Source organism: Papilio machaon, chromosome 24 (genome assembly GCF_912999745.1).
Source record: "Papilio machaon chromosome 24, ilPapMach1.1, whole genome shotgun sequence".
In the NCBI taxonomy this organism is placed as follows: domain Eukaryota; kingdom Metazoa; phylum Arthropoda; class Insecta; order Lepidoptera; family Papilionidae; genus Papilio; species Papilio machaon.
The window spans coordinates 2,079,537-2,103,857 of record NC_060009.1 but is presented as its reverse complement, the minus strand read 5'-3'; the positions used below and the strand labels follow the sequence as shown (position 1 = coordinate 2,103,857).

At 32.1% G+C, this 24,321-nt stretch overlaps 1 protein-coding gene across 1 annotated transcript in view; it reads right to left on the bottom strand.

Moving 5' to 3' along the window:
• Positions 1 to 862: 862 nt before the first annotated feature.
• Positions 863 to 24,321, bottom strand: part of LOC106707286 (ABC transporter G family member 20) — a 37,661-nt gene continuing 14,202 nt past the window's right edge. Inside the window, exons 2-16 of the mRNA XM_045684061.1 lie at positions 15,710 to 15,971; positions 14,934 to 15,093; positions 8,959 to 9,095; positions 6,434 to 6,559; positions 6,128 to 6,221; positions 5,627 to 5,812; positions 4,537 to 4,781; positions 3,973 to 4,216; positions 3,553 to 3,730; positions 3,111 to 3,226; positions 2,963 to 3,033; positions 2,783 to 2,880; positions 1,980 to 2,147; positions 1,594 to 1,701; positions 863 to 1,346 (exon numbers count right to left, since the gene is read on the bottom strand). Coding sequence (XP_045540017.1) covers positions 1,153 to 1,346; positions 1,594 to 1,701; positions 1,980 to 2,147; positions 2,783 to 2,880; positions 2,963 to 3,033; positions 3,111 to 3,226; positions 3,553 to 3,730; positions 3,973 to 4,216; positions 4,537 to 4,781; positions 5,627 to 5,812; positions 6,128 to 6,221; positions 6,434 to 6,559; positions 8,959 to 9,095; positions 14,934 to 15,093; positions 15,710 to 15,966 — 2,382 coding nt within the window. The 5' untranslated portion in view covers positions 15,967 to 15,971 and the 3' untranslated portion in view covers positions 863 to 1,152. The remainder of the gene's footprint in view (positions 1,347 to 1,593; positions 1,702 to 1,979; positions 2,148 to 2,782; positions 2,881 to 2,962; positions 3,034 to 3,110; positions 3,227 to 3,552; positions 3,731 to 3,972; positions 4,217 to 4,536; positions 4,782 to 5,626; positions 5,813 to 6,127; positions 6,222 to 6,433; positions 6,560 to 8,958; positions 9,096 to 14,933; positions 15,094 to 15,709; positions 15,972 to 24,321) is intronic.

The window sequence follows — 24,321 nt, the reverse complement described above, 5'->3', positions numbered from 1 at the left end:
TTTAATTATAATATATTAAATTGTAGTAATTATTACTTTAATTATTATTTATTTTTATTACATTAGAGATTGGGCAGGAATTGCGAGTGCCGCTCAACTGTTTCGCCTCGCAAGAGATAAACAAAATTATGGAGAACTGACCGCCTTCGCTCTGAAGGAGAGGCACCTCAAGAAGAAGAAATTTATTTAACTAAATATGGATTTAAAAAAATATTTGATAATCTAAATATGTTCTCGATATTATTTCGTATTAAATTACATAGAAAAATTAATTTTAGATGTCAACAGATTTGTTATTAAAGTAACATTTGTAAATGTCAAACGCAATAGAAATCTTAATTCATTTTTAAACATTGATAACAAACTTTTATTACTAGTAAGTGTGACATGAACTAGTGGAGTGGTAGCATTCAACGTTTACGTCATTTTATAAATTAACTAATCATGTGTAGTGGGATTTGCTAGCGGTACTCCATCTGTGACAATAGCACGTTCCTCACGAACACTAACGTGCTAATGAATAGTGACAATTTTTTTTTTAAATAAAAAATCCTTAGAACCGTTATTGGTTATTTGCAAAAAGTATACGGAGACAGCGGAGACCACTGTACTTCAAAGTTGTTCGAATTTTAAAATTGCACAACTGGCAACTACTAAACAATGGATCTAAACATAATAAATGTATAACGAAAATTCAATTAAAAATTTAAATCAAAATTGAACAGTAAATATCTTCAGTCCACCAAATTAAATAAAGCGCTCGCATTTGTCAAAATTACTATATAAAATAATACAAAAATATATATATATATTAAATAAAACAGGAAAATACAATACCCATTAGCTAACCTCTAAAGTTGACAATGACCTATCTGACGAAAAGAGTTATATCTTTCCCATAACAAAACACTTTTCGTCAGCCGGTCGATTTGTGTTTTACACCTTTTTTAAATTTCAAATTATTATAGCTTACTATAGACTGTAAATACTAGACAATGATACCGTTAAAAACCTTATTCAATGAATCAATCACACAACAATCACAATCATTACAACACATTTGTTCATCACAAAAGTGACTCAAAACGTATTACACAATAATCACCACTAGTGCTATCGTATTAAGTACTTATTTTCTATAACCACTAACACTCATCCCTTTTTAAATTTAATAAGCAGTATACTAAGTGTAAGGTATACCACAATCCATATTGCAGTAGAAATAAATCCGGAGTAAACTGTAGGAACTGTGACAGTCCAACCACGCTGGAGAATGGAACGTAAAGACTCTGTTGACTTCGTAAGAGGTAGAACATAGCTGATCCATTGCAGGATTTGATGCATACCTGGGAAAAAATATAAAAGTTTAATTATTATACGAGTAAATGGAGAAGCTTTGAATGTCAATTAATGTGGTAAAGAATTATATTTTTTTTCCAATTTAACACCATTATGTACATCTTTAAACGTAGCAAATAAACTAGATCGTATAGGCTTAGTCTTTTACAAGATAAAAATATAGGCGATTTGTAGGATTAAATTCTGGTTGACGTAAAAATCTATAAATGAGTAAGAGCAATTAAAATAAGTTACCTTCAACTGGCCAAATGATTCCACATAATAACATCATAGGCAAGAAGGAACCCAGCGCCAAATAAGTCGCTGTCCTTTCAGTGTCGCAAATACACGAAACGACGAATCCTAAAACAAAATATTCTTCAAATGAAATTCCATAATCTTAAAATAAAAAAAGTAAAAAAAAAATAATCTATACGTCGAAAATGTTTCATTTGTTTGTGAATTGTTAAATATAATCTCTCTAAATAATATTAATCGTTCTCCTAAGAATCTAGGAGATCGTTCCACAATATCATTTTTGCTATTCAAATCTTTGCGTTTCAAGTCCAGGTTTTTGTATGAGTGTTTGAATAATCTCTGGATCAGGTATAAACATTTTAACAATCCTTATAACTTCTTACCAAATGTCATTCCACATAGTCCAGTAATAAGTGTCAGTACTATAACCCAGCCAACAGGGCCGTTGATCGTGAGACCAAAGACTAAGAAACCGAGAATTAACACCATCGCTGTTTGAATAATCATCACTATCATCTGTACAAGTACGTGCGAGAAGAGTATCTCAGTACCTGAAAAATAATAAACAAATGAAGGTCGACGAAGAAAAAAAAATTAGTAGCACAAGTTTTAGATGTGAATGAAAATGAATATTATGGTACTGTTTGTTATAAATAAGGAAAAACGGCGTGAGATAAAGATCTAAACGAGAATATTAAATCTAAATAAGTATTTATAAAAAGAAAACGACGGTTACGTGATAGGTGACAAAATTAAGAAAGTAACTACTAAAATGATAGAACGAATTAATTAAGAACGGCTTAACACACCTGTGATCATCCGGTGACGGCACCGACTAGTTTCGGACCCGACGGATGTCCATCTTCAGGGCGAGTGTTTACTTGGAGTACTTCGCGGTCGCGTCACGTCTCATACTCAATGCTCAAAGTCAACGTCAAAGACCTCAAAATAAACACTTGCCCTGAAGGTAGACCCCCGAAGGGTCAGAAACTACTCGGTGCCGTCACCGGACGATCACACCTGAGTTGAGCCGGTCTTAATTAATTTATTATTATGTCTCACGAAAGTTTAAATAACTTAATATAATAGAACGATTTCAAGGATGAAAACCTGTGACAACCCTAATTAGGAACAATGATAAGGAGATGTTAATGATAACTAATATCAAAAATAAATTATTATTTACCCGTAATTCCAGATACAAGTGACCTTTCTAATATGCCTTCATTCCTTTCTGCTAACATAGAGCCTGATGTTAAAGCAACCGCCAAGAAGAATATAATTCTATAAAAAACAAAAACAACAATAATCAAACAAAAAATCTACAGATTAAACAAAAAGTTTAGCTAACTTATCTCATACTTACGTAAGTATAACTCCAGGTCCAGCAAAATCAGTAAAGTTCGGATCTTCAAGGCCAAAGATGGGTTCATTGAACTAAAAAAACAATAAGTTAGTAAAACGAAAACCTGCAAGTAAACGTTAAGGAGAGGAAAAACCTCTAGGATACTTACATGTACTGGTAATGACATAATACGCTCGGGCAGGCCGCATATCACCGCTAAATGTTCAGTCGTCGCCATGAATGCAAATTGCAATTCCCTCGCCAACATCCATTCAACTTGCTTGTCTAAATACAAAGTTAATACGTTATTAACAGAATGTTTATTGACTACTCTATATTAAAAGTATCCATAATCCATTAGTATCAATTATATTTACACTACCTCAAGTGTAATAATTCAAAGAAGAATACAAATCATATGACATCTCACTGTCCAAAGATAGTAAAACATTAATAGCCTAAGAAGTCATATAAAGCGGACTGTAAACTCGTATATTCAAATGCGACCTCCACTTATCTCCATATATTGATTTAACTTAGAAGAAAACAATAATTTCATTTGGCTGTTGTCTATGACACTTTGGGAACTTCCACCAATCGACTACACTTACCAGTATCGTCTAAATGTGCTTCCATAGCAGAGTTCATTATAGTGGCAGGATCCGCGTGCCTTGGATCCGTGACCCTCATTTGTAAGCTCTCGGAGAAGTTGGATGCAAACACAAGAACAATACGCGCCTTGCCTCGCTGTGCAGCCCGCATAGCATCTTCTTTTGTCGGGTAGTAAACCTGAAAACGTTTCCATTGTTAGAATTCCGTTTATAATTTTCATGAAAATGAAATGTTTTATAAAATGTTTTTCTTTTAATTGCTAAAGTTAAAATAAAGTCAGCAACATTTCTTTCTTTAAACCAATTTTGAGTAAATCTACAAAAATAGGCAATAGGCTCTAGGCCTATTGAAATATAAAAATATCGTATACAAAATAAAAAATATCGAAGTATTGTTAAGGATAAAGCATGAATAGTTACCAGATTGCTTTGTCTCTTCGAAAGATAATCTAGATACTGACAGCTGAATCTCGTCAAATTCCATTCGTAAGTCTCCGGGTCTTGAGGGCAATAGTTCGGGTCGTAATAGCAATCGCTTACAGTGCTGTTTGGTTCTAACTCGTAGTTAACAACCGCAATAGGCAAGCCGACTGGTTTATGTCCAATTGCCAGACAAAACAATACCATTTGTGATACCGGTAGACCAATGATAAATGCGATGAGACTGTGGAAGAAGAAAACGTCAAATAAAATTATATTAAGGCAAACAAACAAATCTGCTTGAAAGTCTACTGATATCTAAGCTTAAAAAGAGATTGTGTGAAAGACGACATGATCATAATCAACCTTAATATGAAGAGAGGTGCCATTATTTGGAGGATAAAGACCTCGAGGTCCCCTCCTTACAGTTAAAGTAGGACAGGCAGATGATGATGATGTCTTCTTATATCAGTCATGCTCGTATTTTATAGGAAGGATTCGTAGAATTGCTGCGTAAATATGCCACCTTATTTTAACGAAATATTTTAAAGAGTTGATACTAACCCCCAATTTCTAAATAGACTTAAGAAATTCTTCCACAGCAATGCCCTCATGTGATGCCATTTCATAGGTTTTATCCGCTCCAAGCAACCTATCGGTGGTTTCTCTTCGGGTGGCAAAGCTTCCACTGGCGCGATCAATTCTGGCGTAACGACTACACGACTCTTGCTACTCATTGATACGTTGTCACCAAATTCACCAGAAATTTCACCGATCTCCGCCTCTTCTAAGTCTATAGCCGCAGGATCCTGGAAGAAACATTATCTATATTAATATTTTAGAGAATTATATTATTATCATTTGTTTGTCCACACCAAAACCATCTGTTAAGGATTATTTATTTCAAATTAAGCCTGGAAAAATTGTGTTAAACTAAATTATGAAGGTTTCGTTCATTCCATGTATCCTAAACAAGTGAACCTATTTAGTTAATATTTAATATAAAATATAATTTATTTTTCAACTAAAATAGTTTTCGACTCATTTGAGCAAATGAAACGACATGTGGTCCACTAAAGAAAATTTGTACGGGAATTTAATTCTTTAACAAACAACAAAAAAATTTCCATCAATAATTATATAAAATATTATTGAACTCACGCACAAACCTCATAAATACTTCAGTAGAAAAATATTTCATTGCAAATTTACTTAAACATACAAATATCAGCTTTTAAATCGCCGAAGCCGTGATACCTTCCCGTAAAGTAAACATTTGTATAGGCTCAAAGCATCGCTTGTTATTTGTGTGATGTTTATTGTGCCCTCCAACCGTTTGAAAACATATTTATACCGTTAAATACACATTTTCCTTATAAAAAAAACAAACGTAAATATTTTAAACAAGTGAAGAGCAACGAACCAGAAACTTAATTTAAATGTAGGTAGTATTTTCTTATTTATTTGTTTGTCCAAAAACCCTAAAGTTAAAAGTTTTCCAATCTGTACAATAGCCTACAAAATAAGCATAAAAAATACACCCATACTCTAGCATCTCTCGTCTCTCCAGCAGTTCAACGTCCCTACACTTAATAACTCTCTATTTATTGTACATAAATACTGTATACTTCATCTTTACCGTATTTTCACTTACCGGTATCGCTGGTAATTCCACCTTCTCCACCACTCCGGCCAGGATGCTGGAGCGACGACGTTTCCCTAGGTTCTGCATTACCGCAAGCTTGAAGAATACATCTTCTAAACTATCGGCTTGATAACGACGGATCAGCTCGCTCGGAGACTCTTCTGCGAGGAATCGACCGCCTCGCATTAAACCGATCTGTAGAAAATTTTATCATTACTAGCTGTCGCCTGCGACAATCCGAATGACAATAAAAAAGGAGTTAATGGATAATAAACAATCTCTGTTCCAAATTTTATCAAGATATCAACAGTTCCAACAAGTACACGGAATTAGAAACGCGTAAGTAAAATGAAAAGCTGTCATAATCACGGTAGTGAAAAAAAATGTCAATTGTATAGCAACTGAAAAAGACATAGAAATACTATGACAAATCTAAATAACTAGTTGAGTAAAGTTGCATAGGACATCTAGTAGGTATAAAGCAATAATACATTTTTGTAAAAAACTTACAATATTCGCTTGTTTAGTTTCGTCAATGTAGTGGGTTGTTATGATGACTGTTGTCCTTCCTCCTTTCGTGATTTCTACCAGATGATCCCAGATACTGAAATTAATTACCTTACATCAAGCAGTAATAATTATAAAAACAAGATATGCTTGTGTTGAAGTGAAAATTTTGTGTTTAGTTATTTAATTTTAATAGGAGCTAACTATATGTTTATTTCATTATTTCGGTCCTTCGAGTCGGATTCAATAAAGTACAAAAACTATTTCCATTCTTGAAAACTGAAAATCTTTAACCTACTAAGATCTTACCTTTGCCTCAATACTGGATCAACGCCTACTGTTGGCTCGTCCAATATCAATAGTTCAGGTTCGTGCAGCAATGCAGCTGCAAGTGATACTCGTCTCTGCTGCCCTCCGGATAAGTTCTTAACTTGTCTGTCGAGAAAGAATCATTATTAAATCGTTCTAAACACTTTTGTCTTCTTATCTAAATGTGCCAATGTGATAATTATTTTTGTAAAATTATTCAAATAAAGCATTTTTAATAAGTTAATGACTCAATTTACGTTATCATTATTGCGTAATGATTAAATTAATGAATAACAGTTATTTAATTAATATTACTAAGTGTTCCGTTGAAAACTTTACACGTTAAATTTACGTCGCAAATAAAAAAATAACGCACTTTTATACGCATAGTTTACGTATGCTAGTACGCATTTATAAAGATTTTTGCAATATTTAAACGGATTCCCACGAGGTGTTCTCATATAATAAAAAAACTAAAGTAAATATATTTAAATGCAACAATCCTTACTAATATTATAAATGCGAAAGTAACTCTGTCTGTCTGTCTGTCTGTCTGTCTGTCTCGCTTTCACGCAAAAACTACTGAACCGATTTAAATGAAATTTTGTACACAGATAGTCTAGAGCCTGAGGATGGACATAGGCTATATTTTAACGCGAAAAAGGGGTTGTAAGGGGTTGAAAGTGGGGGTGAAAGTTTGTATGGAATTATTGTCATTTTTACAGGTAGAAGATTGAAACTTATTTTCAAGGTTAATTTGATAAAGATGAATATGAAATTAAATTTTTGGAAAAATTTTACCCCCAAGGGTGCTAAATAACAATAGGGGATGAAATTTTGTTTGGCAATATATTCGGTTTTGTTGAATTTTTGTTTAATATGTTTTGCTGTTATCCTTGCCAATATTTAGTCTAGAGCTGAGGAAAGACGTAGGCTACATTTTAACGCGAAAAGAGGGTTGTAAGGGGTTGAAAGAGGGGGTGGAAAATTGTATGGAAGTATCGTCTTTTTTTACAGTTAGAAGCTTGAAACTTATTTTTGAGGATGCTAATTTGATATAAAGAAATTAATATTCAATATTTGAAAAAAGTTTACTCTTAAGGGTGCTAAATAACAATTAGGGATGAAATTTTGTTTGGGAATATTTTAGATTTTGTTGAATGTTTTGTTCAATATGTTTTGCTGTTACCGTTACAAATATTTAGTTTAGAGCCCGAGAAAGGATAAAGACTGCTTTACAACGCGAAAAAGGGTTTGTAAGGGGTTGAAAGTTAGGGTGGAAATTTGTATGAAAGTATCGTCATTTTTACAGTTAGAAGCTTGAAACTTATTTTTGAGGTTGCTAATTCTATATAAATAAATAGGAAATTAAATTTTTGTAAAAATTTTGCCCCCAAGAGTGCTAAATAACAATAGGGGATGAAATTTTGTTAGGCAATATGTAAGGTTTTGGTGAATGTTTTGTTTAATATGTTTTTATGTTACCCTTACCAATATTTAGTCTAGAGCCTGAGGAAGGACAAAGCCTACTTTTTAACGCGAAAAAAGGGTTATAAGAGGCTGAAAGTGAGGGTGGAAATTTGTATGGAAGTATCGTCATTTTTACAGTTAGAAGCTTTAAACTTATTTTTTAGGCTGCTGATTTGATATAAATAAATATGATTTTTGAAATTTGTAAAAGTTTTACCCTCAAGGTTGCAATGTAACAAAACGGAATAGGGGATGAAAGTTTGTATGGGAAGATGTTTATGTGAATATTTTGTAAGTTTAATATTTTTTGCCATTTTTTATAAGTTTAAGTAAAAACCACAACAACAACATAATTCTTGACCCGTAACCCAGAGGGGTAGGCAGAGACCCAGGACCTACATTTGGCGCGGTCCGGACACACCTCTTTCTATGTCCTTCTACATACATCAAAGCATAGCACGTTGGTTAAATAAAATAATTAGCTCAAAAAAAATGCTACCCAAAATAGTATTTCACGCGGACGAAGTCGCGGGCACAGCTAGTACTTCTATACAAAATAATAACAATTAAAATAGCAAAGAGCCTGAAAATCGCAAGAGTGATGTAATACTCTTTGTTTCTAGAATTAAAAAGATCGCAAACATATTTTCTAAACAAAATCACTGTAAAACTAAATACTTTTTTTTTTCATACATATTAACGAAATAACTAAATCTAATGTTTTTTTTATCCATCTGTATAAAAAATTTAAAGAAAACCTTAAGTACTTTCATGATTTAGGTAACAGACGATATGCAGATTGGAAAAATGTTAACAGCAAATATTAAGGGAACTTATAAGGAAAATAATGGGAAGGAAATAAAAGGAAAGTAGATTTGACGGAGGAGGGGACGAATAGGAAGTTTGTCCAAGTTTCTGTGCATCCCCTCTTCCGTTGATTAAAGGAAGGCAACGCATCTTATAGATGGAGGCAGTCGCTTCGCTATTTCGGCGAATTCAAGCTGCTGGTTCGTTTGCGAACTTAAAATATTAAGAAATGGCTGACATTTCCTTACCTTGTAGGATTGGGTAGCTGCAGAAGTGATATCAAAAAGTCTGTCCTTTCGTCCACATCTCTTGAACCCATACCAGCTATCCAACCGAAGTATATCATCGTCTCTCGAATTGAGAATTCACCAAAGAGGGCAATTTCCTGCAACAAAAAATATATTAACCTAAATATTCCTGCATACTTTGAGCTGTCTCTTATTGCTACACTTTTATTTTTATTCTTTGATGTAGATTTTTGCTATGTGTGTTATCTCTCTGTATGGTATTCTCTCTATTTAGTTTTAGAGTCGCAACATTTAAGTTCAATTAATACGTATTTCGGTTTTTTTTTAGTATGTTTCTAATCAGTGTTATTACTGCTTTATTTATTTATTTGTTCTGCAATAAATTAATTTTTAAGCGACCCATCTTGCTAACATTTTAAGTATTAATCTTACGCAAAGCGACTCGGTTTTTAGTATACACGAATTTATAAATCAAGAAAAGCGGGAATTTCCCGATAGAAATAGGCGTTAAAAAGCCAATTTTAGTTTTAATTACACTATTTAAATCTTACTTGTTATTAATATTATAAACTAGCTTTTGCCCGCGACTCCGTTCCCGCGGAATTTTAAAAAAAAGGAAACGGGATAAAAAGTATCCTATGTCCGTATCCTGGTTCTCAACTACATACCCATGAATTTTCAGCCAAATCGGTTCAGCCGTTCTTGAGTTATAAATAGTGTAACTAACACGACTTTCTTTTATATACATAGATATATGCAAATGTTTAGATGGATGGATGTTTGTTTGAAGGTATCTCCAGAACAACTGAACGAATCTTGATGAAATTTGGCAAAGATGTAGAACATAGTCTGGAAGAACACATAGGCTACTTATAAAGGTTTTTTTTATCCCGCGCAGACTAAGTCGCGGGCAAAATCTAATTCATCTATATATCTTCTTATGAAATTTGAATTTGGAATGTCATCGTGACGCGTAAGCAGGGGTTATATAAGTTTAGTTAAGACAACATCAAGTAACAACAAACATTATTAATCCGGTCGAACGAACAAACAAGTTTAAAGTCCAAGTAGAATACGAGGCTAAGAACACAGCCTTAGCAAACATTTGTCTACATAATAACATTTTAAATACATATATCTTGGACGACTAACAAAGTATTATTTTAAACTACTCAAAATTTGTATATTATTCACCTTTTTAATGTATAATGTCAATAAATTTTTTTAACTCTCGTAAGACATCGTAAATTAAATAAAAAGTAATAAAAAGTGACAAAAAATCCACATTACCTTACCTAATTAGAGATTGACATTTTTTTTTCTTGTTAAATTAGAAGCCAATATCGGTTCAGTCGTTTAGAACACAGGATGTTATGGATTCTACGTCCATACAAATTCAAATATGTATAAACATACTCACGAAACACCTATCAGTAGACCTAGCACGAATATTTGTGAGAATCACCATCATTTCGTCATCTACAAAATTTTTCAATCGATCAATCGATGACACTACGAAGACGATTGTCATTAAATAATCGTAGTAGGCCTACAGTTGTATAAAATCTTGTTCTAAATATAACAAAGCCCAGATTATAAATTCTTGATTTTTCATCATCATCTACCTGGCTTTATCCCACTCACATAGTGTTAGCATATCAGGCTTTATCAATCTTAATAACTATAAACTAAATAATTATAGCTACATACTTCAAAATTATTTCTGTTCTTGATGTTTATTCGATCAACATTGTTTACCGGAGTATAAAGGTCATTGCACTTTATCACGAAGTCTACAAAAAATATTCTCGACGCCCATTCCACCAGAAACGTACACAAGAACTTGTTTCGACAATTCCATAAGGACTTTGGAAAATACCGATGACGCAAAATGCTTCCTAATTTTATAAACGCGATTAAAACATTTATTATCGGGAATTTCCACCACCGAAAGTTTTGAATGAAAACACAAGCTGTCAGCCGTGACTTCTTCCGCGCGGAATTAAAAACAAAAACTTAATCAGTAGCCTATGTGTTCTTCCAGACTATGTTCTACTTCTATGCTAAATTTCAGTGAGATCCGTTGAACCGTTTTGGAGATATCTAGGAACAAATACCATTCATCCGAAAATTCTCATTTATAATATTAGTAAGATTGCTTTCCCTCTCATTCTCTTTGGAAAAAACAAAAATAACAAAATATATTCATATATAACTTCAAACTTTCCGTGGTTTTTACTAATATACTGTTCGTAAGAAACGGGATTCTTACCACGATTAGGCTGTTCAATCATGATTCAACAGATTGCTGATCAAACAGCCTAATCGTGGTAAGAATCCCGTTTCTTATGAACTGTATAAAAATATATTCATGTTAGTTTTTGACTGCAGCAAATTTTGTAATTGACTTAAATCTTCATATAACCTTTTTTTCCAAGAAATTTAAAGATAGAAGTTATTATCTTAGCGACGCAAATAAACAGTAGGAAATAATAAAAATTCATAGAGAATAGTAAACAAAGACATATATGTATAGGTAAAGAATAAATATTGTCAAGGTAACAAGTCACGTAAGGTTTTCACGCATTTTTTGTTGTATTGGATTTAAATTTTAATTAAATTTAAATCTTTGTAAAGAAAATAATTCAAATTGTAAATAAAATTTAAGATCCTACTAAGGAGGGCATCAAAACTGAATAGAAAAAAACAAATGACAGGGTACATATATGTAAAACTACGTTGGTCACACATTTCATAATCAGTCATGTTGAAACCACACAGACCTCATGTGGCTCAACTTAAGAACGGAAAGAATTAATAGAAATTATTGGAATTCAATAAACAATTTGTACATCAAAGTGAAAATCTAAACAACCTTAGATTTTAAAAGTATATAATAAGTATTGTTAACTAGAAATAATAATATTTGTACATCTTCTAAGGTCGACCACTACTCATTAAGTGATTGCAATTTCAATGTCTTACTTAATGCTGCTTATTTCCTGTAAGTAATTTGTTTAAAGCATCAAATTACTTAGATTACACTTTAAAAAAACCTTACTAATATAAATGCGAATTTAGATGGATGGATGTTTGTTAGAAGGTATCTCCAGAACGGCTCAATGGATCATGATGAAATTTGGCACAGATGTAGAACATAGTCTGGAAGAACACATAGCTACTTGTTTAGTTTTTTAGTGTCTTAGTTGAATAAGTGATGGATTAAGAAGACTACATTGTTTTTAACCTTATACGAGTATGACAATAATAATTCAAATAACACCAACACGCGAAACGCAATTAGCGCGAAGTACAAATAGTTAAAGGTCACGGTCTTTAACATGACTATGTGCAAGACGACAAAATGTCATAAATCATTATAAAAAAAATTATATAAAAATAAATAATTAACTAGTGTTCTTGTTGCGCGTGCACATATTTCGACTCAAAATAACTTCAGATTACCTTTTTCACCTTCCTTTAATCTTTCTTACTAACTTACTTAATATAATATTATAAATGTGAATGTTTGGATGAGTGGATGGATAGATGTATGGATTGATGGATGGAGGTATCTCAAGAACGACTCAACGGATCTCGATGAAATTTGACATAGATGTAGATCATAGTTTGGAAGAACACATAAGCTACTGTATTATGTTTTTTTTTTAATTGCACGCGGACGGAGTCGCGGGCGACAGCTAGTTATTGATAGAGAGATCGATCATGCCATAAAATTACTAGGTGTTACTTAATCTTATAAGCGTATTTAAAAAAAAATAGTTTTCTTTTGTTTTAGTAAAGCGATAATATGTTTTTCTATCCGAAGTATGTAAAATAATGTAGTTAGTATTGTGAATCGAATTTAAAATGAATGTTGATTGTACGGATAAACCAGTTATCCTTTGTTAAATTATAGTATACATCCGCGGAAATTTACTGGAAGACACTGCTTGTAAATTACCTCATAAGAATTTATTGTTCGAGACAGCTGTTAGAATGGATTATTCATTAACGGTAGATTAACCGCCGGTTTCTGAGACCAAAATCTCCGTATAAAATATATTGTTATCTCTCTTTTGTCAAAGATAATGATGACAAGGATGACGATATCTTTAATAAAGAGATTTTTGTCTCAGAAACCCAAGGATAGTCCTATTAAATTATTCAAACTTTCGTGAGACATTATCATTAACTTATATAGGAACGGCTAAAACACTCACGTATATATGTCCGGTGTCGGCACCGACTAGTTTCGAGCCCATCGGGCCAGTTTCAAGCCCAGCGAGCGACGGGCCGCGTCCGCGAAATAATACCAGTCCCACTCACCCTGATGAAGGGCCCCGATGGGCTCGAAACTAGTCGGTACCGACACGTGAGTGTTTTAGCCGTTCCTATATAAGTCAATGATAGTCCTATTATTCAATATACTGTTAAGCAAATGATAAGTGTGAACAATACTACACCTATTACCAATATTATAAGGAAAGGGTAAGCATATTATTATACGGAGAGATGATGGCATGATGGGCACATAGACAAGAAAGTAATAAAAATGTAGGATGACTATTAGGGTGGAGGAAGACTGAAGGAAGTATGGGTGGATTGTGTGAAAGAGGAGCGTAAGAAGGGAGGCGAATTCAGATATAATAGCTGTTTGAAATGCATCGGATAGTAATACAAACTGTGTCGACTCACCGAAGGGAAAAAGATAGGAAGTTAGTGGATCTAATACCAGATTTAAAACGCAAGTAACAGAGTTAATCAGAGACTACGCAGACTAATAATGGGATTCACATTTTACGTTACCCTGTCACGCCTTTCTCGCATTTTCTATCCACAAATTTTATAACAATAAACTATGTTAACAGTTAATTAAGAAAACGATTAAAAAGTCATTCATATTATATCATCGGAAATAATATTAGTCCAGATTTAGTGATCGTGAAATTTTGTACTAAGACTTCATATATTTCTATATCGTTAGAGTTTTCTTTATTCAAATTCAATTATTAATTTAATTTAATTTCACAGTTGACATTCGATACAACCACAGTATTGTGGCCTTCAAAGATCATTGTGCTTCACCAAGCATGTCGAAGTCAACTAATACCTACATAACAGCTAATGTATAACGCGTATTGATGTTCATAGAACCTCCTTAGTAGCGCGGCAGAGGATGTAAGCTGCCTAGGAGGTCGTACTGGCCGGTAACGCGAAGCCGTGCATATAGATGAAGAAATAAAAACAGTTGAGAAAAAAAAGTTGTAAAAATGTTCGTAAAAAGAGAGAAATAGTTTTGTTTTATAATTTTATTGTTTGTGCTATTAATAATTTATTTAGTATAGATGAGTAAATTAAACCATTTTTAAAGTTGATGTAAAGAAGTTGAATAAATGATCATAGTGGAAAAGTGTTGTACAATTTACAAGTGTATTATCCTCTAGGAAAGTATTCCAGACGGTGTTATACAGTTACATAAGATAATGCAATTACAAAACAATGATGATATAGAAATAAATATTTGAGATATTTGGTACACTCAAAAAATATTCATCTATACCTATTAATAAAATTAGCGAGTCTGTATGTAATATCTAATTTGATACACATGATATATTTGCGTTGCCAATTACGTCTGTCTGTCCGCAAATCCACGTTTGTTCAGGTTAATCTCCAGAACAGCTGGGCACCAATAAATTGACATTAACGTTTGAAATTTAAGGAGGTTAGTGAGGGTAAGTAATTACCTTTGCTCTCCTACTGCCGTTGCAATCCAAGACTATGAGATAAAATTTAAACGACTTATTCGACGACGTTGAGTATGTATATATATATATATATACGAATAGCTAAATCGACTTGACAGATTTAAAAGAGTGATGTTTCTTTTTGTCATCTTATCCGAAATGACATAAAACAATCAGTTCAGTATATTGCTATTTTTTAAATTGCACGTTTTTTTGTCGACTTACTTGAGGCATGTATCCTATCCTAGGCCCAGGTACTCCGCTGCCGGGTCCGCCTGGTTTTCCACCCAGTACCCATATCTCTCCACTATTCAGTCGACGTCTGCCAACGATGCAGGACAGGAGAGTCGTCTTCCCACATCCTGATGCTCCAAGGAGACCGTAACTGTTAACAAAAGAACGAAATTGTTATAAGTGGCATTGGAGAGATAGGAATTTTATTTTGGCGTTATATTATTATATACGACCAATTTATCATTAAAGTAATTTAAACGTAACCGAAAACTCGTTTATTTCAGAGTAATTCCTAGAAAATATTCTTTTTCTTTCAGAACTTTAAAATATCCTAGTCACCTTCTTTCAATTTTTTAATATACAGTGTATTGGAATTTGCCGTTTGTCTGTATAAAAATTTTTGGCGTTCAACATGACTTCTTAATATTTTTGCGTCCCCTTGCGTCGTATTACCGCGTGAACGCGTAACCAGTTGGGTTATTGACCTCTCACGATTATTGGATCTGCATTTGAATCTTTATTTAAATTTTAACCTTATAATTTTGATTAAATTTGTTTTTAATATTGTTAATAAATCAAAGTTAAAAAAAATGTATAGAGCAATTCCTCACAAAATCATTTATGCGAATTATTGTTATAAGGGCAAAATTTAATTTGTCAAACCTCAAAACAACTGAAGTGATAACCATAGTATGAACTAAATTATATGTAATTTGTTTTTCTACTTGATTCTGGAATGAGTCGCCAGTATTAAATTATTTACTTACATAGCTCCTTTCGGCACGGTCATATTCAATCCGTCAAGTATAACATTAGGATTCTTCGTTGGTCCGTACTTCTTGTGAGCTCGTCTTACGCACACCGCTTGCTGCCTCCTCGAAGCTACAGTTGACTTCTGAGGTTTTAACTGACGTATCCTTCTGGCATTTAACTGTTCTTCTATCGTACTAATAGTGATCGGTTCTTCTGTATTCCGTACATCCTCCATAGATATGGTGGCGCCTTCATTGTCGTACGCCGGCATTATTCCTGCAACAAAAAAAAAGTTTATGTGAAACGTTATCCTGATAATGTATGGCACATCTACAAGACGACATCTATTTGAAACTAATAGACGAACGAGCAAACGGCCATCTTAATTCGCCGAAATAGCGACCGCTGTCTATAGACATCCGAAATATCGGACGTAGGAGAGGACGCACATAAAGAGAATTTTATAAATCTTTCCCCTTCCTGTGCATTCCCTCCTCTGACAAATCCAGTTCCTCTTCCCATCACCTTAATAAGATCGACAACAACAACATTAAGATCTGTTTAGTGTTTTGGAGTTCATCTTATCTTAAAAAACAACACTATTAGACGGTTGGAGCATACAAAAAACAACTAAAAAAAACATCTAGTAATCATCATTATGTGCAATAGACTAAAAAAACTACTTCATTGCCTTGATGTAAAAAAAACCATATTGTATCTCGCGGATCATATAAAAACGGATTAAAGTACGTTGGCAATGGAAAAATACTGATTCTGAGACGTGTTTTTTTGTAGCAAAAGATTAATGATGAGTTCAAAGCAATTATTACAAAGCAAGACCTTTGCTGACGAGAATCAATTTTTTATCAATGCAAAAAATTGATTGTTCTATGAAAAAATACTCGAGTAACATATGGGTTTATTATTTATTTCATTCAAAGGAGTATGAATATAAAATACTAGCATTTACCCGCGTCTTCGTACTCATACTATAAATATATTTTAATGGAAAAACGCGGAAGTTAGTTAATTCAGATATGAAATTGAACATTTAAATCTCACCTGGTAATAAGTATGTATTTCAGTTTTCAAATTTATTCCGTTTTAAATCGTTTCTAATGTTAGTTACGTGTAAATGACATTAAAAATATATAACTACACAAAATATTTAATTAAACTATTAGAAATTTTATATTCATTTAATACTAGCTTTTACCCGCGACTCCGTCCGCGCGGAATAAAATATAGAAAACGGGGAAAAATGATCCTATGTCCGTTTCCTGGTTCTAAGCTACCTGCCCACCAATTTTCAGTCAAGTCGATTCAGCCGTTCTTGAGTTATAAATAGTGTAACTAACACGACTTTCTTTTATATATATAGATATATATATATATATATATATATATATATATATATATATATATATATATATATATATATATTAGGGTGATTCAAAAAAAATTTTTAATTTTTTTTTTTAACCGATACCCTCTCAAATGTTTCTATTTGATATTAAAAAAAATCTCACCAAACCCGAGCCCTATAGCTCAACTCTAAGGGGTCGCTACTGTTTTTTTATTTTCCCATATAATTAACATGGGAAAAATCGTTTTTTGTTTTAAATTGAATTTACACATAATTAACGCAATTTTTTATAAAAAACGATTTTATATTCTTAAAGTAGAGTCTTCGAGCTTTCCAAAACTCTATTACAAAGTACAATTATTAATATAAAAAATATGTGACAAAATTACATTCCATGATTACTTGTAATCATACACTTAATTCATTTATCTTATTGATATCATGTGTGCTGCAACCTACACTACGTACTAAAAACCATTTTCGAAATTTGTAATATATAAAATTCAATGCTTACTAATAGTTTAAGTAAAAATTTTGAGGATTGTGCAAAAAAAAAATAATTCCAAGCATTTTTCAAATTTCGAAATTTAGTGATTTTTAAATAGCTGTAATTAGTCTTTATGTAAAGATAATTGTACTTTGTAATAGAGTTTTGGAAAGCTCGAAGACTCTACTTTAAGAATATAAAATCGTTTTTAAAAAAAAATTGCGTTAATTATGTGTAAATTCAATTTAAAACAAAAAACGATTTTTCCCATGTTAATTATATGGGAAAATAAAAAAACAGTAGCGACCCCTTAGAGTTGAGCTATAGGGCTCGGGTTTGGTGAGAATTTTTTTTATATCAAATAGAAACATTTGAGAGGGTATCGGTTAAAAAAAAAAAAAAATTTTTTTTGAATCACCCTAATATATATATATATATATATAAATGAAGTTATAAAAAAATAAAACACGACTATAAAATCTAAAAATGAAAAAGACTATTTCTAAAGAAAAATCATTTAGAACAGATTGTTAAACGTAATTGCGTAAAATGGATTACGTCATAATATATTTGACAGTTCATATCTGTGACGCAATTTCAGCAAAAAAAAACTCACGAACAGTACAAAAATTATTGGTAAATTGTATAAAATGTGTGCATAATTAATTTTTAGTTACAAAGATCAAGTTTACATTTAATTTTGAGACAAGACTTTGTGTTTATGTTAATTTATGTAAACTTAATAAGTGATAATTTTGGTTACTAACAACATATGTGACTTCTTAATAGATATAAAACATTTTAAAATTACGTTAATGTAAACTAGTTTTTAAGTTGAAAACGGTAAGCAAATTAGCACAATTTAGATGTTAAAATTATTAATTTTTTGTAATAATTATAAAATGTATTTAATAAATAACGTAACTACCTCCCTAACTAAATAACGTCACAGACTAATGTCTGCATTATAACACTGCATTTACACAATTATGTTAAACAACGATTAAGTAAACTACAGATTTATATTAATTTTAAATCTATATATATAAAAGAAAGTCGTGTTAGTTACACTATTTATAACTCAAGAACGGCTGAATCGATTTGACTGAAAATTGGTGGGCAGGTAACTTAGAACCAGGAAACGGACATAGGATAATTTTTACCCCGTTTTCTATTTTTTTATTCCGCGCGGACGGAGTCGCGGATAAAGGCTAGTTGTTTATATTTTCTGTATATTTATTATTATAAATTGTTCAGAAACAAAATTTTTTATTAAATTACTTCGAATTTCGATACATATATGTAATTATTTTTTCCAGACGGTTATTCCAACATTTGCGGCGATAAATTAAAAGGGGTGTGGATTTCAATGAAAAATAAATGGCCGTATCACACTTTACATTCGTGTAAGTACTCTTAAATATCTAATAAATTGTGAGATTACACACAGAGGTCAATTTATCTTGGACGCAAGTCGTTCTAAAAGCATTTCACTTAGATTAAATAGATCTATAAATCTTCAAAGAAAAAGGTTTTTTATTGAATTTTATGTTTCTTTAAAATCTGCTATTACAATTAAAATTTACTTTGTTCATGTTTTATCAAATTGTAATTTTCATCTTTACTAGATATTGCAATCTGACGGTAACATATAAAGTAGTATGTATTAAAACAGAGACGTTATTAAGTGGTCATACACACGAATGCTTGACCACGGTGTTTGACCATATAGGATATTGCATTATGTGAATTTCGTTCAAGGTGAAACATGTTCGCTTGTTAAGTCATATGCTTAATGCCTCGTCCCACTTTTACATTGTTTTCGTCTTGCTTTATTTTAATATTTTATCTCTTTCACACATGAATAATATCATTATAATAAGCTGACGACAGTCTAGTGGTAAAATATTTTTAACTGACCGTTGGTTTCTGAGACCAGAATCTCCGTATAAAGCATATTGTTATCCCTGTCATTGTCTTTGACAAAACAGAGATAACAAAATGTTTTAAACGGTGATTGCGGTCTCAGAAATCCACGGTAACTGTTACTTTCTTGGTTGTTGATTGAATTTAACAAAAAAAACTTATAACACTCTTAATACTACATTTTCGGGTTAAAATATAGATTATTGACGGTCGAGTTGGCGATTGCAGCTTTTATGGCGAACACAATTATATCTAAGGACTTACTAGCCAAAGTTAAAAGTTGCGGAGACTAGTAGTTTTTTAGTTATTGAATAAATAAAATCGCATTTTACGTTAGATTTTCCACTACTTTTAACGTAACTTTGACAGTTTTATTTAAAAAATGTATTTAGTATTTAGTATTTATCAAAATTGGCGATAAAATTTATTTAATTCAAAATAGTTGAAAAATAACTGTAAAATTTTACGTGATATTTTTTGATCGATAGATGGCACCATTTTAAATAGATTCTTACCTGTATAGTTAAGCAATTAAACAGCATTCAAGTAACGAAATCATATTGTACTTTTTTATTTCCGCAAGCTACGGTGCATTTGCGTCATTGTTACGTCACTTACATCTAGTTACAACAGACTTGTAACTGCTTCTTGGTGTGAAATAAGTACAGTGGAAACAGACCGCAATGATTTATTTTGCTGATATGAAAATCATTATTGTAGTGTGTAATTTCAAGACATGTTAAACAGCATTTCGATGGGTCATATGTATAAGGGCCAAAGTAACAAATTGATGAATTTTACTTTTTTGCGATAAAAGATACCTCTTTGTTTAGTTGCATATAAACATACAATAAACAAAATACACATTTACACCTGTAAATGTGTATAAGTGTAATTTTTTACTGAAGTAAAAGGGCAAATGCGAATCGATGTGATCTAAACTTTTAGATCGGCTCCTGAAAAGTTGTCAGTTTGCATATTGATCCTCATTCGTAGGAGCCATGGATTTGTCCGAGTCTGGCACACACGGAGTCCTATAATGTTTACTTAAGAAGTTCCTTATTTTCTCAAACTACAGCTACAAAAACATACACAAAACTACTCAACATACTACATCTAACTTCTCACTAATATTATAAATGCGAATGTTTGGATGGATGGATGGATGAATGTTTGTTTAAAGGTATCTCCAGAACGACTCAACGGATCTCGATGAAATTTGGCATAACTAGATGTAGATGATAGTCTGGAAGAACACATAAGCTACTTATTACGTTTCTTTTTTTAATTCCGCGGGAAACAGCTAGTATAAACAAAAACTGTTATCTCTGTTCAAAGGGATTGAAATTGATAACAACACGATTTAATACATATGTTTCGGCCGTGAAAAAAAATCTACCGCATTGCGAGTCGATTATCGACAGCGTCATTTCCTTAAAAAAAAACGACAAAAGCGTCATCTGTTTACTGTCATTTGATTTACGAGCATATACAAGAAGTGGTAGCGCTTAGCATAAGCGGAATATTATTCTTTTACACGATATAAATCAATTGCCATACAAAATACGACCCTATTACGTTCACATATGATTTATTTTTCTCTTTTTATCAAAAGGAGGAGATCGTGTTTTTTTCACATTTCTTTGGATTTTTATAGTAAAAGATTTGTGGTTATGAGACCGATGGGAAAAGATTTATCAATATAATACGTGTTTGATACGCGACATATATTTTTGCATCAGGACAAAGGCACTTTAGAATTTGTCTATTTACCGTAAGTTTTCACTGCCGAAACACATACTTTTTCTTTAAAAACAAATGTAATATGTTTTTTTGGCAAGTGTTTTTGGCAATGTAAGCTATCGAGTTTCTTTTGGTAGACCTGCCCATAAGATAATTATTGATCATACTGTTTAACAGACACCGAACTCCTTGACACTATTTCATATGTTGCTAACCTTGGTATTAACTTAATAATGTATAGTCTCATCCAAACTTTATGGTAGCTCAGCATGAGAGTCGCAAAACATGAGGCATCTCGACGGATGGTAGATCACTTGATCGTAACCAATCACGAGCCGACATAAAGTTTGGATCTTACAATACTTGCTTAAAATAAAGAACCATATACATTATCCGACATTGATTCATCCGGAAATTATTTTGCATACATTATTAGGACTGTCCGTGAATTTTCTCAATTTATTTATACTTGTTTATGTATTTCGTGACCAAAATTGAATTATTTGATTAAATCTCATTTGACGACAAGTTTGTCAGTGGAAATGGACCTTGCTTTTTACAGTCAGTCGGTTTTTTTTGTTTTTTAAGTAACAAATAGAGCTATTGTTCTTGGAATTATATTTTTGTTTTTACGTTCAATTCAATTTTTTATAGCTCAATTGTTTATAGCTCTCCCTTAGTGGATTGGGCCAGTGTCAAGTATGTATACTATTGTTCCAGTTTTGGAGACTTGCAACGATACTCTGCTGTATTTTTATTGAAGAAGTCTCGTGATCATACAAGTGGGCTAAAGATTTAAAACTCTGGAATTATCTGAAATTGCTGATTTAACTAAAAAAGGAAAGACACAATAATTTATACATTGTTAATATAAAAAAAACAACGTATAATCTAATATTATTGTTGTGTTTTAATTTTAATTGGTGTTAATTTAATCATATAAAATACTAGCTTTCACCCGCGAGTCCGTCCGCGCGTAATAGTAAAAAAAACTTAGTAAGTAGCCTATGTGTTCTTCCAGACTATGTTCTACATCTGTGTCAAATCAAACATCCATCCATCCATCTAAACATTCGCATTTTTATTATTAGTATGATTATGAAGGTATATGTTAGGTCAATGCATTAAGAAGTTGCCGGACATCTTTTTTCCTTGCATAAGTGGCATTGTTTAATTGTTTGCCTCGTGTCAGACAAGGTCAAATGTGCGCGTATCAAATTAAAGCTAAAGATTTCAAATTACTAGAGGTTAAATGAATCCTTTATTATATATTAGCTTTTACCCGCGACTTAGTCCGCGCGGAATAAAAAAAATGCACACAAGATAAAAAAGTTCCTATGTCCGTCTCCTAGTTCTAAGCTACCTCACCATCCATTTTCAGCTAAATCAGTTCGACAGATCTTGAGTTATAAATATTGTAACTAACACGACTTTCTTTTATATATAGATAATAGAAGGACCTCTTTACAATCTTATTTATTCTGTTTAATTTTTTCGCCTTTTGGACTCTAAGTAGAACTTATTTATTTTACAGAGAAATAATTAATTATATAAGTATGTTCTTTAAGTTAGGAAAGAAACAAAACGTATTATATTTAGCTTTAGTTCTTTGCAAAAAGTCACTGATTCATTTATTTACACGAAGCGTTGGTCACAGACGGACGAGAAGTTCTCGTCGTTAAGTAATTGACCTTGATAGATATGGCAACGTATTTTTTTCGTAATAATTCACTCTGACCATCAAGTTATGCAGATTATACTGGCCATCGAGCCCACGTATACGTTTTAAAAATAATCTTGAGTTACACTTTTACATTTATAAAAAGTAAATTAGTATATATATAAACATTTTACCACAATTTAGTCATGTTATTAACTCTTAGTGAAATTTTTCTTTATTTCTAAGAATACTAGCTGTCAACCGACATTAAAAAAACATAGTAAGTAGCCTATTTGTTCTTCCAGACTATGATCTATATCTATGCCAAATTTCATTGAAATCCTTAGAGTCGTTATGGAGATACCTTAAAACAAACATATCCATCCATCCATCTAAACATTCGCATTTATAATATTAGTAAGATTGTACATTTTAATTACATTATTTTTACGTAATTTGAAGACTGTATGGGTTTTTCTTATGTTGTACCAAATTATAAAATTACTATACTTTTTTATCAAATGATGACTACGAAACTTACAAAATAAATATTTAAGTGAAAAAAAAGTTGTAACATTAACTTAAAATTTTACGAAACTCACAGTCGCGCATCTATTTCAAAATGGTGTCGTTTGCCAAGATTTACGCAAAACAACAAAGACGTCATTTTCAAGTTAGTAAATCGTTTTATGTACTTAGAAAATGATTCACCGATTTTAACCCTGTGAATGACTCAGTTTCTAAACATTAAATAAATGCAGACGTTTAAACGAGTTTATCAAGGTTTTTTTTTATTAGCATACCTTTCTTATAAGGCTTTGCCTTTACTACGAAGAAGGGCATAGTGTAAGGAGTATTTTATTGAATAGATCACTTTACTATAAATGTCCACAGCCAAATAACTAGAAAAAAAACAAATTGTCTTCTCTCTTATTATTTTCAAAAGCAGATCACAATATGTTTTTTTTTTTTAGTTCAAATAGAATCACTGGCAATTCGTAATCAAAATACATCCGGCTACACACCTCTCATTGTTAACTGAAATCTGAATGTTCAGTTAAAACTGTGCAGTTACGTGTGTAATCAGAACTGAGAACCATACAGTTTAAAGGGTTCCCATTGGGCCAAACGGTATACTATGCACTTAATCTGCCCAATGGGATAAAAATCACATTGGACCGATCGGACGGGAAACAGCCAGTTTAACAGACAGTTGCAATGTTGCCTACACAAAGTACGTTATAACTAAACAGTCCGACTGTTGCAAAGCTGTGCAGTTAAAATTGATGTTGTGTAGTTAGCCGGTTTTATGTAGGAAAACCCAATGGAAGATTTATTCTTATTCTGTTCCGTTTATATTCACTCGAATCCCCTTTTAATATTCAACGATTACGCATTTCATTTGCGACGGTTTCCGCGGCACCTGGTGTTTATTGAAGTTTTA